Source organism: Trachemys scripta, chromosome 7 (genome assembly GCF_013100865.1).
Source record: "Trachemys scripta elegans isolate TJP31775 chromosome 7, CAS_Tse_1.0, whole genome shotgun sequence".
Classification (NCBI taxonomy): Eukaryota; Metazoa; Chordata; order Testudines; family Emydidae; genus Trachemys; species Trachemys scripta.
This window is the reverse complement of record NC_048304.1, coordinates 26,824,478-26,839,023: the sequence shown is the minus strand read 5'-3', so window position 1 is coordinate 26,839,023 and position 14,546 is coordinate 26,824,478. Positions and strand designations below refer to the sequence as shown.

The following is a 14,546-nucleotide window of genomic DNA, read 5'->3' as shown; positions in this document are numbered from 1 at the left end:
ATAGCACAGAGGTTTTCAAACTGTGGGGCGCATCCCCCTAAGAGGGCATGGAGGAATGTTCAGGGGGGTGAGCGGCAATGCTAGGTGGCTCATGCCAGTTACACATGGCAGGGCCCAGGCCATCCCCCATGGGGGCGGGAAGGGAGCGCCACCTCCACCCTCTGATTCACCTCATCAGGTCACCCAGCCTGTGACAACATCCACCAGGACAGCATTGATTTCCACTCCCGGCAGCCTCAGTGCCTATAGCTGGCTCCACCCTCAGAGACCATCCCACGAGCCTTCCCCCACCCTGACAACCTGAGGGGGGAGGGGCAGAGAGGCAGGTATTAGCCCTGCCCTAGTGGTTCAGCCTGGCTGCCAGGTAAAAGCAGCCCACTGCTGAGAAAGCCTTGGTTGTGCCATTGGTAAATATCTGTATTCGAAAAGTACAGGTGTAGATAATATAATTAAAGTTGTATTAAGGTCTCTGTTAGGTTTATGAGTATGCTATCAAGCATTCTTTTGCATGTGTCTATTTTTGTTGGGGGTGGAGGGTGCAACCAAAAATTATAACTCAAAGGGAGGGCTCAGCACAAAAAGTTTGCAAACCACTGGCATAGTGACTAATTGGAGAAACTAGGATTAAGAAGCAGATTGGTCCTGAGTGTCTAGACTCCAAAGTCTGAAAAGGCCTAATTCAGCATTGAAAAATGAGTAAAGTGGTTGAACTAATAGAGGAAGTTCAGGAAGGTGAAGGGCTATTTGGAGATGTGAACCAGGAGAAAAAGCCAGGTGTTGGAGGACGAAAGAGTTTTTATACCTGATAATTTGGGTTGAGATTTTAAGTTTTTGGTGGGCATAGGCCCTTTTTTCTCTTCTTTGTAAATAAAGTTTGGTCAGTGAGCAACATTTTGCATTAACTTTTTAAAGGCCATGCACACAATGAAGGAAAATGTGGGCTTGCATTTGTGCAGATGTACCTGTCATATCCTGTAAACATGCAAACCTTACTGATTCTAAGCTCAGTAGTCCCAAACTAAATGGGATTTATTATATACATATTTAAACATTGAATTATCACAATTTATAACATATAGACAATTATAATATTACAAAATACAATAATGGCCAGCATATATTACTATTGGACACTACTGGCAATAGAAAATGGGTAGGCAAAATTGACAGTTAAACTGAGGTCAGACTGTCTATATAGCAGCAGGTTAAAATCATGCCATTGGATGTCAGAGAGACAAGATGGGTGAAGTAATATCTTTTATTGGATCAACTTCTTTTGGTGAGAGAGACAAGCTTTAAAGCTACACAGAGCTCTTCTTCAGGTCATCCAACCCCCTTGTTTCGCTTATATCCTAGGGTCGACATGGCTACAATAACACATTAACACTGCATACTTGGATTTCAGTCATTCCCAGGGATGTTCTGTTGTATACAACTGAAAATTACATTAGTAGATGAATGCCATTCAACATAATTGTCTATAATAACTGAAATAATTTTTTCTCCTTTATATTTGTGACTAAGCTGCTATTTATAGTCTGCATAGAAACATATTTTATCATGTTTTATAGTGAAAAAAGACATTTGCCCATGTTTCAATTTGTTTCGCACATGACACATCTTAGGAATTGAAATTTCATCGGAAATCTAAAACAAAGTACAGACGTGTAGTTTTGTAATGGAAGTCTAAATGCTTTATTTATGTATTTATTAACATACATACATAGCTTGTTTCTGAGCATGGGACGTGTTGATGGAATTGGAAGTTGTCAGTTTTGTCTATATTATTGGAAAATGGATTTTCAAAATTTGAGCATCTGAGTAGCTATTAGCAATCATACTGTAGTCTTCGAGTTTTTAAATAAATAGCATCATTTCAGTGAGGATGTAATTAAATTTTGGTTTAAGAGTTGTTGATATCTACATTTTTACATCTGTGACAAAGAAAGACATTTTAAATATGAATTTCTAATTAAGTATTTGCTACTTCTTATAGTACAAGATAAAGAATCCTAGCCTGTTCTGTAGATATCAGTGATGTATGTTGGTTCCAGTTATGATAAATGTAGGATGGAGTTTAGTTTAATTATTGGTAAAATAATACATCATTTTTACTTCCTACCAAGTTTGTTCAGACAATTAATGTTTTTCAGTAACCATGACACACTACTATTAATTTTATTATGAAAAAGGATTAAAAGACTTAACATCCATGCAAAATTCCTAGATCATGGCTTCCTTTGTAATTTACTTACCTGTTCCAGTGGTAATTGTGTCACAATGTGTGCTGATGGAAACACCCAGTGACTACCATTCTACTATTTCAAAGTATTTCCACCAAAACATCATTGCCCAGGGATCACCCAAGAAAAACTCCTCACAACCTAATGAATTTTCTGACACAAATATTCAACTTTAATACAGAAATAATATTTAGTATAAAATAAATAACGAAGGGTGAAACATGTAGTCTTTACAGGAAGGAGTGATTGTAGTCGATCTCCCAAAATGTCAGCCAGCTTTGATGCAATCATTTCCTGACCCAAAGATCATGGAAGTGGCCAGCCGTCCATTTGAAACCATCAACCCACCCAGATCTTAGCATAAGCCCAAGCTTCTAACCTCATAAAGAAGATTACAGCAACCACTGGGCAACCCCCAGCAGTCTCTACCAATGGATATCACTAATACAGGACATTGATTGTCCCTATGCTTCCTTAGTATATGCTTGGTGTTAAGGACCCCTTTCCCCAAAGCTTTCAGCCAAACTCTGGTCTGATTTCTCTCCCACCCTATTTTAAAGAGGACAAAACACCACCAGATAGATATCAGTTGGCATCCCAGCAAACAAATTGTTCTCAGCTATCCCTTAAGCCTGAATTGGATGTCCACAGTAAAAATATCCGAATGGATGCCTGACAAATACACACTGTCAGAGCTGAGTAACCCTGGGCAATCATCTAAAATCTCCAAGATGTCATTCCATAATTAGCTGAATGCTTTTTCATGTCTCGATTTACATTTGTTCTGGCCTTGTCTAATGTGACACCAAGGAGGCTCTCCTCCATACTCACCATTTCAGCATGCTAGACCATACTACTCTGGCTAAGGAGAATAATTTCTTACACTGGTACAATCACACTTGACTCTAGCTAGCAGCCCAGACCCCGTCTCCCCCTTCTCTACTTAGATCATTCCTGACCAATAGGACAAGGATCACACTAGGTACTAGTAAGCGTCTCTAAAAAAACAAAGCATGAGGTGATCCCATCTCCATGTTCCTGTGTGTCTCCTGTCTGGTGTGAACCTTCTCAGTCCTGAAACCCATTTGCATTCCCATTGAGTGGCTGGCAGCTTGGGAGAATGAAAGCCATGCAACAAACTGGGAATTAAAAGAAATAAAATATCAGAGATATCAGTAGTCAAATTTATTAGCCCCTAATGTGTCTCTTAAAATGACCTGGCCACCAATGACTGTGACGTCTACATTTGGAAAATCTGAACAGGCAATAGCCATGGCTGCTCCTGTAGGAAAAGGATTGTGCTCAAAACAGGCTGGGTGTGAAAACTAAAAGATGCCAAGTTTCTCCAAAATATGGCCCTGAACTGAAATTTAGTTAAAGAGGGTGTGTTCCAACAACAACATGGGGATTGGATGGAGGTTTTGTATATAGTCCACACAACTGCAACTGGCCATGCAGCTTCCCCAGGTGTTTTCTCAGGCTGATCAGCTCCCCTGCTCCCTCCTTTTGGAAAAATATATGCACAACTCAGTCTACCTGAGCCCCACTGTCAAACCATCAGTCCTCATTGTACCTGGATGCTTGATGCCTTTGACAGCTGGGATAATCTCACCTAATTTAAATCCCCTTCCCCCCCCCCCCCAAAAAAAAAAAAAAAAAACCTGCAGGGAAAATGCTGCTTTAATTAGTAACTCGACTTCCCTTCATATGATGATGATCAAGTCCCTCAAGATCTGCAGGGTGCCAAAGAGGTGCCAGTCCACCCTGTGGAATCACAGCCAAGTACACCCCTCCATCATTTGTCTTGTAACAAAGATGCAGATGGGAAATGTGCCATCTGTGAAAAGAAAAAAATAGCAAGAAGGTGCGAAGACACAATTTCCTAAGCAATCCCACTCTGCTTTGGTCAATGGGGATAAATTATTCCACATGTTCCTCCTGAATGGGCCAAAGGTCAGGAGGCCTGGTCTCCCCCTAAATTGAAGAAACATGTTAAAACGTGAGGTACAGAACCAACCGGTGCTTGATGCCACCGACTGGTCCAACAAACTTAAACCTACTGGATACTAAGGCACCAAAGGTGTCCTGGAATCCTGACTGGCTGTCATTCCACTGCCTCTGTCCTAGCCGATGAGAATTCTGAAACTGAACCTGAGACAAATTGTCTGAACCCATGATCTCAGCCTGAGTCAATCATGGCAGAGCTGCCAATGGGAAAGAGGTAGAACAGAGCTCCACCTGTTCAGCTGGTGCACATACTTCTCCCACAGTCCTCATTTCAGCCGCCTGGTATCTCTCTTCAGAGATGCCAGCAAAGATACCCTGTCCAGGTAACCCCCTGACTAGCAAAGTTGATGTGGTGTGGGCAGGGGTGGGAGAGAGGAGATGGGTTGGGGCTGGGCTGGATTGAAATTTTAAAATTGCAAAAGCCATTTAGATGAAATGCATGATCTCATTTAAAAAGAAGAAAACTTAGTTGGATGCTTCTATAATTATGATTTAATAATGGACTGAAGCAGCTTATAGGTAATATCTTTTTCTTTTCAAATATAGCTTGCTGATGATCAGGGATTGGTTTTGATGACCACTGTTGCCATGCCAGTATTTAGTAAGCAAAATGAGACTGTAAGTACTCAAACTGTGTTTCTACCATGTGATACTTTGGTGTCTGCAATGAAATTTAATAACTTGCAGAACTTTTTTATTATTATTTATTTTGCCTTTTGCATCTACTGTTAGAATAAAATTAAACAGATGATACATATATTTATGCACAAATAATTATAGTGTAGAAACTAGTTTCCAAAATAGTTAATGGTGTTATGTATAAGAGAAAACACCTAGATGATGAACTTGATGCAGTGGTATTAGACCCATGTGTCTTCTTACATTTGCATTAGCTTTGTTACAGCAAATAGTCTATATACATTTTCTCCTCCAGACTAACTTCTTATCTCAGATAGGTCCAGCACATTAGCAATATTCATATAGGTGGTTTGAATAGCTGTATTTTACAGACCTGTTATTTTAACGTCCTGCTATATTAAAGAGAATTACATATACTTCTCCCATAATGTTTAATTTTTCTCTCTCGGGTATCAGATAGCAGTGTAAATTGGAAAAGAAGAAAAGTCACATGTTTATCTGTAGCATTTCATAGAATATCAGGGTTGGAAGGGACCTCAGAAGATCATTTAGTCCAGCCCCCTGCTCAAAGCAGAACCAATCCCCAGACAGATTTTTATCCCACTTCCCTAAATGGCCCCCTCAAGGATTGAACTCACAACCCTAGGTTTAGCAGGCCAATGCTCAAACCACTGAGCTATCCTCCCCCCTAAATGCTTTATAAGTAGAAGAGTTTAATTGAGGGAGCCCTTCCTTATCTGCTGAAAGTTTGCACATTTCCTTGATTTCATTTTCAGGCTAAGGAAAGGAGGCCAACTGTGGATGGGGGTGTATGTTGTATGTGGCCAGCCACATTAGCTGCAAACTACCCTTATCTTTTTAAGTAGTTGGCAGATTAGGTTACGGTCTGTACTCCTCAGTACAATTTTTACAATGTGAAAATAATTATTGATGGCATGCGTTGTTTCAACAGTGATTGTTTATCCTTCTGAGTGGTCTGCATTTTCTTTTCAAACAGAGATCCAAAGGGATTCTTTTGGGAGTAGTTGGCACAGACGTTCCAGTTAAAGAACTTCTAAAGGCCATTCCAAAATATAAGGTAATTTTATATATGAGTATGCATTCAGTATATTTAGAGTATAGGGCTGAATTAACAATAATATTTTAGATTTATTTATTGCAAGATATATAGCACCCAGTTTACATATCCAAATTAGTGACAGAATCAGAAATGGGACCCCAGGGGAAAAATGCTGTACACACTTCTACTTGTGTTAATCCTTGTAACTCCACTGATTGACTGATGTTACCATAAAAGTCCTAATTCTCTTGCGCTAATGACTAGCTCTCACAGCCCCACTGGTGAAGTCAAATTTCTATTAGTCAGTGTGGGGGCACAACATTCTAGAGTTTGTACACTTTTATGGTCCCCTCTATCAATAAGTGTTCATAAATAAGTGAACTTCAATAAAATAATTGTTAGAATTCCATGCTACAGAATATCACATACTTATACTAACCAGAAAATGATTTTGGAGGCCTGCATATCCTTGTGTGGAAGCCAGACAAAGATGTACTCAGTCCATCCTTAACTTTCCTTTCAGAATTCCTGCCTGCCTAGAACTGCTTGACCTGAAATCTCCTATGTCCTTGAATTAAAGCAAATGTCATCTTTTATAGACTTGTTTCACACTGTCCAACCCAGTTTACTGTTGTCTTTTGTGCTGTTCAGTATACATTAAATATTCCCTTATATTTAGTTTTCCAAATGTATAGATGACACTTATAAAACTCTTTTTAAAAGAGCTATAAACAAAATAGATCAAGCAAAATAAACTTGGCAATCATGAATCATTTGTAGCTTGGAAAAATAGGTTAGTGTTGAATGTAAAGGTGGTACTACTTTTCATTTAGGTTTGATCCAGTATATTTATTTCACTAGTCCTCCACTTCTGAAGTGCTAGATTATAATCCTGTTTAGGTAACAAGTGAACATTAATGTGATAGTTGCAACATAATCACTAATGGAAGTTTCTTTGCAATACAAATAGGCCAATATTTGATGCCATACGCCTCTATTTGAGATAGGCCCACTATTTGAATAGCAGGGGTGCTGCAGGTAACAATTAAGTTGTACTGAATTTATTCAGAACCTACTCAGTCATGCTATCTGGGTCCCAAGCATAAGGAGCAGCATGGAAGAAAGCACAAAAGTGCTTGTTTAACATTAACAAAAATGGGCAATAGAGGCTGAACTGATCAGAGGCAGGAGATGACATCTCAATAGTGAATGAGAGCTGATAGGTTGGGTGGGGATAGGTCCTGAAGGACCTTTAAAGAGAAGACAAGTAGTTTATGTCTGATGCAATAGGGAAGGGGAAGTTCAAGCTAGTGGATAAATACAAAGAGAGGGTCACTTACGGGTTAAAATAATGAACTAGGAAAATTATCTTTGCAGCAGCATTCTGCATGGATATGAGTGGGGCAAGATTATGTTTGCTAAGACTCAAGAGAAGGATGTTGCAGTAATTGAGACACAAGATGATGAGAGCCTGGATGAGAGTTTTAGCTATATGGCTGAATACGAAAGACCATATCTTAGAGATGTTACGCAGAAAGAATCTGAAAGAGTTTGACTTAGCCTGGATATGAGGACCTAGTCTGAGTTGATGATGATGTCCAGGTTACAGGCCTGGGTGACCAGACAGCAAATGTGAAAAATTGGGACGGGTGGGGGGAGGTAATAGGAGCCTATATAAGAAAAAGACCCCAAAATCGAGACTGTCTCTATAAAATTGGGACACATAGTCACCCTAGGCAGGATGGTGGTGTTGTCCAGAGTGATCCAGAAAGGAGGCATGGGACTGTTTCTTGGTTTTGGTTTCTGTTATTGTTTGTTTTGGGGTTCTCAGGAGCAAAAGATTAAAAGCTCTGTTTTATCTATGTTGACCATATTACATAGAGAAGGCTCAGTCTGATTCTATGAAATAATATGTCTCTCTTTCTGAGAAATAGATTCAAGGAGGTATTTTACACTACACTGTGTAACACAAGAGAAGGTAATTGTAACAGGCACTTTATTATCATGCAGTTTAATTATGGTGGAGCACCCACCCGGGAGAGGGGAAGTGAGCGCCATAGGGGTGAGTGGTGGGCGGGTGGGTGAAGAGGCAGGTGGTGGGTGGGCAAGTGAGCGGGTGGGGAGGCGAGCGGTGTGTGGGGGACTGAGCAGGGACGCAGTAAGCCAGTGGCAGGCTGGGGGATGAGGAAGGGTACGGTGGGGGGGGAGGGTGAGTGGGGAGAGGGCGGGACCTGGGGCAGAGTGGGGGCGGAGCCTGGGAGGGGCGGGGGTGGACTGTGGGCAGGGCTGATGGCACCCCAATGTGTCCCGATATTTTAGTGTGGTGATCTGGTCACCCTATTTGTCCTGAATGAAGAAAATGGGATTTGACTCATTAATATTTCATTCTTACATGTCACTTTGCAGTGGCCATACAAAGTTTCTTCCCTTTTGAAATAATCTATCAGTTTGAGAGAGAGTCCCAATATTTCTAACAGGGAATGCTGCTGGAAGCAGCAATGTCTCTGAAAACAGAAGAAACATTTTAAATGCAAACATTGTACATCTTCAAGCATGGCACAAACCATGACCAAGTGCCACACTTGAAGGCACAGAGCACTTCAAATAGATAAATATTGTTTCTAGGATGTATACCACCCATATCTATTTCATTACCAGACTTTAATTGTTTAGATTTTTTCTGCAATTATCACCATATAGGCAATTATACTTGAGATCTGATATTTAGCCAGATGCAAGTTCACATGTCATAGTATAATTGGTAAAATATGTCCAAAGTTGTTTTCTTTTTGCTTTATGAAGAGATACCACCTTCTATTACCCTTATTGCAACTGCTAATTCATGAAGCAACCTTCTCTATGGCAGATAGAATTGAATAAATATCTGATAATTCTGAGCAAAATACAATATAAATCTCAATCAGATAGGAGCTCTTGCTGATCTAGCTATAATGCCACCCTGAGTTTTATCTTTCCAGTAAATTACAGAAATCTTCAGACTTGCCATTCTAGTTATCACTGTGAGAAATGACTCTGACTTTTGACTGTTAACATTTCTATCCCGATCATTTTGTACTAGGAACCAATTCAACAGAGCATTTAAGTATTTTCTATAGATCATCTCTGTTTAGTAAAGTTTTAATCATGTACCTGAATTTAAGCATATACTTCAGTGCATCGGGGCGGGAGGGATAGCTCAGTGGTTTGAGCATTGGCCTACTAAACCCAGGGTTGTGAGTTCAATCTTTGAGGGGGCTACTTGGGGATCTGGGGCAAAATCAGTACTTGGTCCTGCTAGTGAAGGCAGGGAGCTGGACTCAATGACCTTTCAAGGTCCCTTCCAGTTCTAGGAGATGGGATATCTCCATTTATTTCATTTCTAAGATGGATCATTTGTTGAATCAGAGCTTTAATAGGGGGATAGTGATTTTTATAAAAAGTAGTTGAATAACAACAAGAAATTTAAGCTAACTGCCAAAGCAGGGTACATCTAGTTTGGAACGGATTGCAGTGTACTTAAGTATTTGAACACAATCACATTCCTTTATTATGTAACACGTGGGTTAATTTTACAGATAAATGTTACGTTACAGTGTCTCAAAACTGAAATAACTCAGTGGAAAAGATAGTGATTGATAATCTAAATCAATATACAAATCTTTACAATGGTAACATTGAGTTATGTACAGCCCCTACAGAAAGATACTGTATCAGTGCCAAGTTTACACTAAGGGATGCTTTAATGACCATATCAGTGATTTGAAAGTACATTTATTGTAGTCAGTGCGTATAGCCAACTGTGTAATAGGAATATTATCAAAAGGTAGGATTGTTATTTAAATAAGTGCAGTGCTAACTTTGATTACTTGTACGTGTGGGCCTAATGAAACATTTCATTGCTCTCAAATGAGTTCCCACAGTTCCATTCAATCCAGAAATATAAATTACATGAACTTCTGCATTAGAATGAATCCTTGTTCTGTGTATATAGAAGTAAACTTGAAATAATTTGGAAATGAAATATCCTCAACACTGTTGTATGTAAATATCACTGATAATAGGTCACCTCTTGTTCAGCCTACTCTTGGGAGCAGTCCCATTGATTTCAATGGTTCCACTGATCTAATGCAGCCACTTGCAGAAGTAGGGAAGCAGAACCTGGCCCCTCCTGTGCATTTGTGAGTTTACTAAATTCCAATATCCCTTCATTTTAGCACATAGTGTATCACATCGCACCTGTTATGTTTTTCTTTTATAAATAATCTTTTAAAAAGTTCACATCAAGTACGTAGGAATAAGTATCCGAGATAGCAAAATGTATTTGTGACATTTTAAAATTGTGCTATTTACCAAGTTCACAAAATGTCAAGGATTGGTGCTTTGCATTCATTTTAATGAAATATTGTGTTGAGATAAGGGTTATGAATGCCAGGTTTAAGCCGTAAATGACTAAATGTTTGGCTGCTTTTTTGTTTCAGTATTCACTCGAGACCAAGCTAATTAATACTCCTTTCTCATTTATTCTTACAGTTAGGTATTCATGGATATGCTTTTGCAATTACAAACAATGGATACATTTTGACGCATCCAGAACTCAGACCATTGGTAAGAAAGCTATTTGTTGACTTATTTTATGCATTTATAGTTATTATATTTACTTAATGTGTGAAGAATATAATATTGGTAATGAAGATCAAAATATACCACCTCATGCCTGTGAAAAATGCCACTTTTGAGCATAGGGTTGAGTATAAATGCTTAGTATATTTTACAGCATAATAAAAACAAATGTTAACACAAATAATTCCATGGTACATAAATATACAAGTTAGTCTCTAAAAGATACAGACCTCTATTCTACAGAATGGCAAACCCCCAAATTGCTATAATTATGTGCATTTTACACTGAAATGGAATGCTCTATTACTATGTAATAACCCCTATTTGTCATTTTAAAGTGGATTTCAATTTAAAATATGTACAGAATTTTCAAAAAAGCACATTTTATAGTAAAATAGGGACACAAGGGATTTTTAGTAAAATAGCAACAAAGTTCACCTTTATTTCCTTTGTCATCTTGTTTACATTAATCAAAATAAGTAAAATAGAAGTGCCCATTATGCAAATATTTATCGACATAATACCCTGGAGAATAACTTCGTTCTTGATTGCATCATTGTTTAGGAACAGTGCATGCAAGTGTTCCATCACCATCAACCCTTAGTAAAGCACTGGTATTAAAGAATTCACTCTAGTACACATGTGGATGCCATATGTATTTCTCAAGTAGGCACTTAGGGTAATATCTGATTTCAACAATATTTTAGTAGAAAACAGCAATATTAATTGGATGGCTAATTTCATATATAAATAAATTAGAATTATTGAAAAGTATGATTTATGAAGTCATTAGCACATCCTGCATTTTCAGTCAGCACAAACATTTTGTCTGTCTAACATTTGGATTAGGAATTACACACTCAATTAACATTTGTATTTGAGTTGATTGTTTCCTTATTTATTATTTGACTGGAGGAAAGCAAATGAAAAGATCAACACTGGAACTTACATGGGTGAATGGAATAGCTTTTTTCTCAGCAGCTTTGGATAGAAATGGAGAACTAAGCAAGGAGCAAGATGCACATTATAATATCTTTAAAGGCACCCTAACAGAAATTTGCTCATTACATTTTTTTATATAGTAAGGATTTCTCTTTCTGTTAAAAGTACCTTGTACTTCCATCTGTTGTTCAAATTTGTACTGTATCTGTGGCAAGATGGTCTGGTGTGTACCATATATGTAAACACAGGGATTGCTATAGTGGGTCAGTACCATGGTTCATCTAGTCCAGTATCTTGTCTTCAACAATTTGCAGCACTAGATGATCCAAAAGAAGGTGCAAGAAACCCCGCAGTGGGCAGACGTCTTGTAATCTGCCCCATCCCTACCCCCAGGAATGTCTCATCTTAATCCTTAGTAGATCTAGAGATGTCTTAAATTGTGAAGTATAAGAGTTAGATCTTTTGTTAATATTAAGTATTATAACTGAATATTCTTCCTATTCATATAAATGTCTAATCCTTTTTAAATCTTATTAGCCTAAATGGCATCCATGAGTTCCACAGTTTAATTACACCTTGTGTGGGAAGAAGTATTTCCTTTTATCAGTTTTTAATTTGCCACCTTTTAAATTTAATTGAATACCCTTTTTTTCTTCATGTTATGAGACAGACAGAACTGAGTATATTTTATATACTTCGATCATATCTTCTCATGTTTGACTCCTTGCTAAATGAAACAATCCTAATCTTTTCAATCTCTCTTCATACAAGAGTTTTTCTATCCTCCTACTCATTCTTGTTGCCCTTCCCTGAACCTCCTCTGATTCTGCAATATCTGTTTTGGAGATGCAGTGGCTAGTATTTCAGATTAGGCTGTCCCATTGATTTATATAATGGCATTATCATTTTTTCTGTGTTATTCCTCATCCTTGTCCTTACCCATTTTTACATCTTGTTTGCTTTTTTGACTGCAGTTGCACACTGAGCAGAATCTTTATTGAGCTGTTCACAGGGTTGACCAGTTCCCTTTTCTGAGTTGATATAGTTAATTTAGAACCTTGTAAATAGAGCCCTGAAAATCTGCAGGTATCTGCTTTGTATCTGCGGATATCTGTGGATGAGGATTTCCATAGACCATTTTTGCGGCTCTCAACGCAGATGCAGATACAAATTTTATATCAGCACAGGGCTCTGCAGCACACATTCACCTGAATGGAGCAGCTGTCACCCAGCCTGCTGGGCATTCTGGGAGTTGTAGTCCCCAGCTTGCTCTGACGAAAGAGGTAAACTATAACTCCCAAAAGGGAATGAGCCAAGCACAGTTTTGAAGGTGCTTGTTCTTTAAATGAGCAGGCGGCAATAACTGCATGCATTAGAGCCACCGTAACTGCATAGGGGTGTCCCACCGCAGGAAGAGCAGCACTGCATAGAAGGACCCAGAATTCTAGCCTCCTGCCTGGAGTGAGAAAGGAGGTATGGCGGGGCAGAGCGGGTGGCAGGGCAGGAAGTCTCTTGGGCAAATTGGAGCCAGGGGGCAGTTGGGGACTTGACACAGCCCTGCATCACTGCTGCACAGTGACCTGTGGAGCTATTTAGAGCCCTGCAAATCTGCAGATATCTGCGAATATCCACATCCACAGATGCGTCTGTCCGCAGACAGTTTTTGCGGAGCGGATGCAGATACACTTTTATGTATCCGCACAGGGCTCTACTTGTAAGATGTATATATAATTTCATTTTTTTCCTCCAGTGTGCATTATCTTACACTTACCAACATTAAATGTCATCTGCCATCGTGTTACCCGTTTCCCTAGCTTGGTAAGATCTTCCTGAAGGACTTTAATCTTCTATGCATTTGACTAACCCAAATAATTTTGTCTCATCTGCAGATGTTGCTACCTTAGTGCTCACCCAATTTCCAGATTGCTAATAAATACGTTAAATAGCATCAGACATAGTCTGGACCCATGAAGCTCTCTGCTGTTCACCAAGATGAAAACTCTTTATTTCTATTTTTTGTTCCCTGACTCTTAGCCAGTTTTTGATCCATGACAAAATTTCACTTCAATGTTTGTTTTTTGGTTTCAATCTTGTTTTAAAAAATCTTGCAGGTTTTGAGCATGAATGTGAACTCTGCCTGGGAGGCAGCTTTAACATGTGCAACTAACACTTAATTGGTTTCATTGGCCTTGGCTGCATTAAAGGGCATTTGATATATGTGAATTGGTCTTTAAAAATTTTCTGCAACGTATTTTGGATAAACAGGGTTTCCCTCTGTATTGTTCCTGTATGTCTTCCTTTTCCACCTGTTTTTAGTTAACAAACCTTATTAACTGAGGAAGTTGCAAGAACATGTTTGAATTTAGCCAGGAATGCTAGTACAGTGATAAAGCACAGATCTTGTTCCTCATTATTGGAGTTGAACTGATAGAATTTCACATACACATGTAACGATGAACCAAAGAATTCTGTTCTACCCTATAATAAGAGGTTTGCATACTTTACTACTGTGGTCCAGCCCTCTCTCTCTAGAAATCAGCCAAATAATAGTGGTTAGGTTGGATGACAATCAGGGTAGTTGATATTTTTTTTAAATTCAAACAATTTGCAACCATCAAGTTCTGCACATAGCTGACCTATATAACCATATGATCTTATTATCATTGTCTGTGTCCTCCCTCACCCATTTCCTCCCTTTGTTCATCACTCTTCTTGAATATTTGTCTCAAATTACACCATAAGCTATTTGAGGCAGTGATTGCATTTTTCTGTGTGTATGTATAGCACTTAGTAGAATAGGGCAATGAACCTCACTGGGGTCTTTGGGCAATGCTGCAATATAGATTAGTGATAATGATGATGATCTCTTGTCTAACACATGTAGACTGAGGGTGAAATCTTGGCCATACTGAAGTAAGGGGCAGAACTCCCAGGATTTCACCCAGCTACTTCTGTAATGTGAAACAGCTATGCACATACTGTGTTGTCAGCTGTACCACATTCCATGGCACCCTGGCAGATTTTTCATTTATGGA

At 38.9% G+C, this 14,546-nt stretch overlaps 1 protein-coding gene across 8 annotated transcripts in view; it reads left to right on the top strand.

Moving 5' to 3' along the window:
• CACNA2D3 (calcium voltage-gated channel auxiliary subunit alpha2delta 3) overlaps window positions 1–14,546 on the top strand; it is a 713,664-nt gene that overhangs the window by 535,643 nt on the left and 163,475 nt on the right. For 7 of the 8 annotated variants that reach the window (XR_004646516.1, XM_034776516.1, XM_034776517.1 and 4 more), the window contains 3 exons: window positions 4,797–4,868; window positions 5,887–5,967; window positions 10,480–10,554. Coding sequence is in view for 7 of the 8 variants with exons in the window: in XM_034776516.1 (XP_034632407.1) it covers window positions 4,797–4,868; window positions 5,887–5,967; window positions 10,480–10,554 (228 nt within the window). In the remaining variant the exon portion in view is untranslated. The remainder of the gene's footprint in view (window positions 1–4,796; window positions 4,869–5,886; window positions 5,968–10,479; window positions 10,555–14,546) is intronic. The other variant, XM_034776515.1, reaches the window with a different exon arrangement.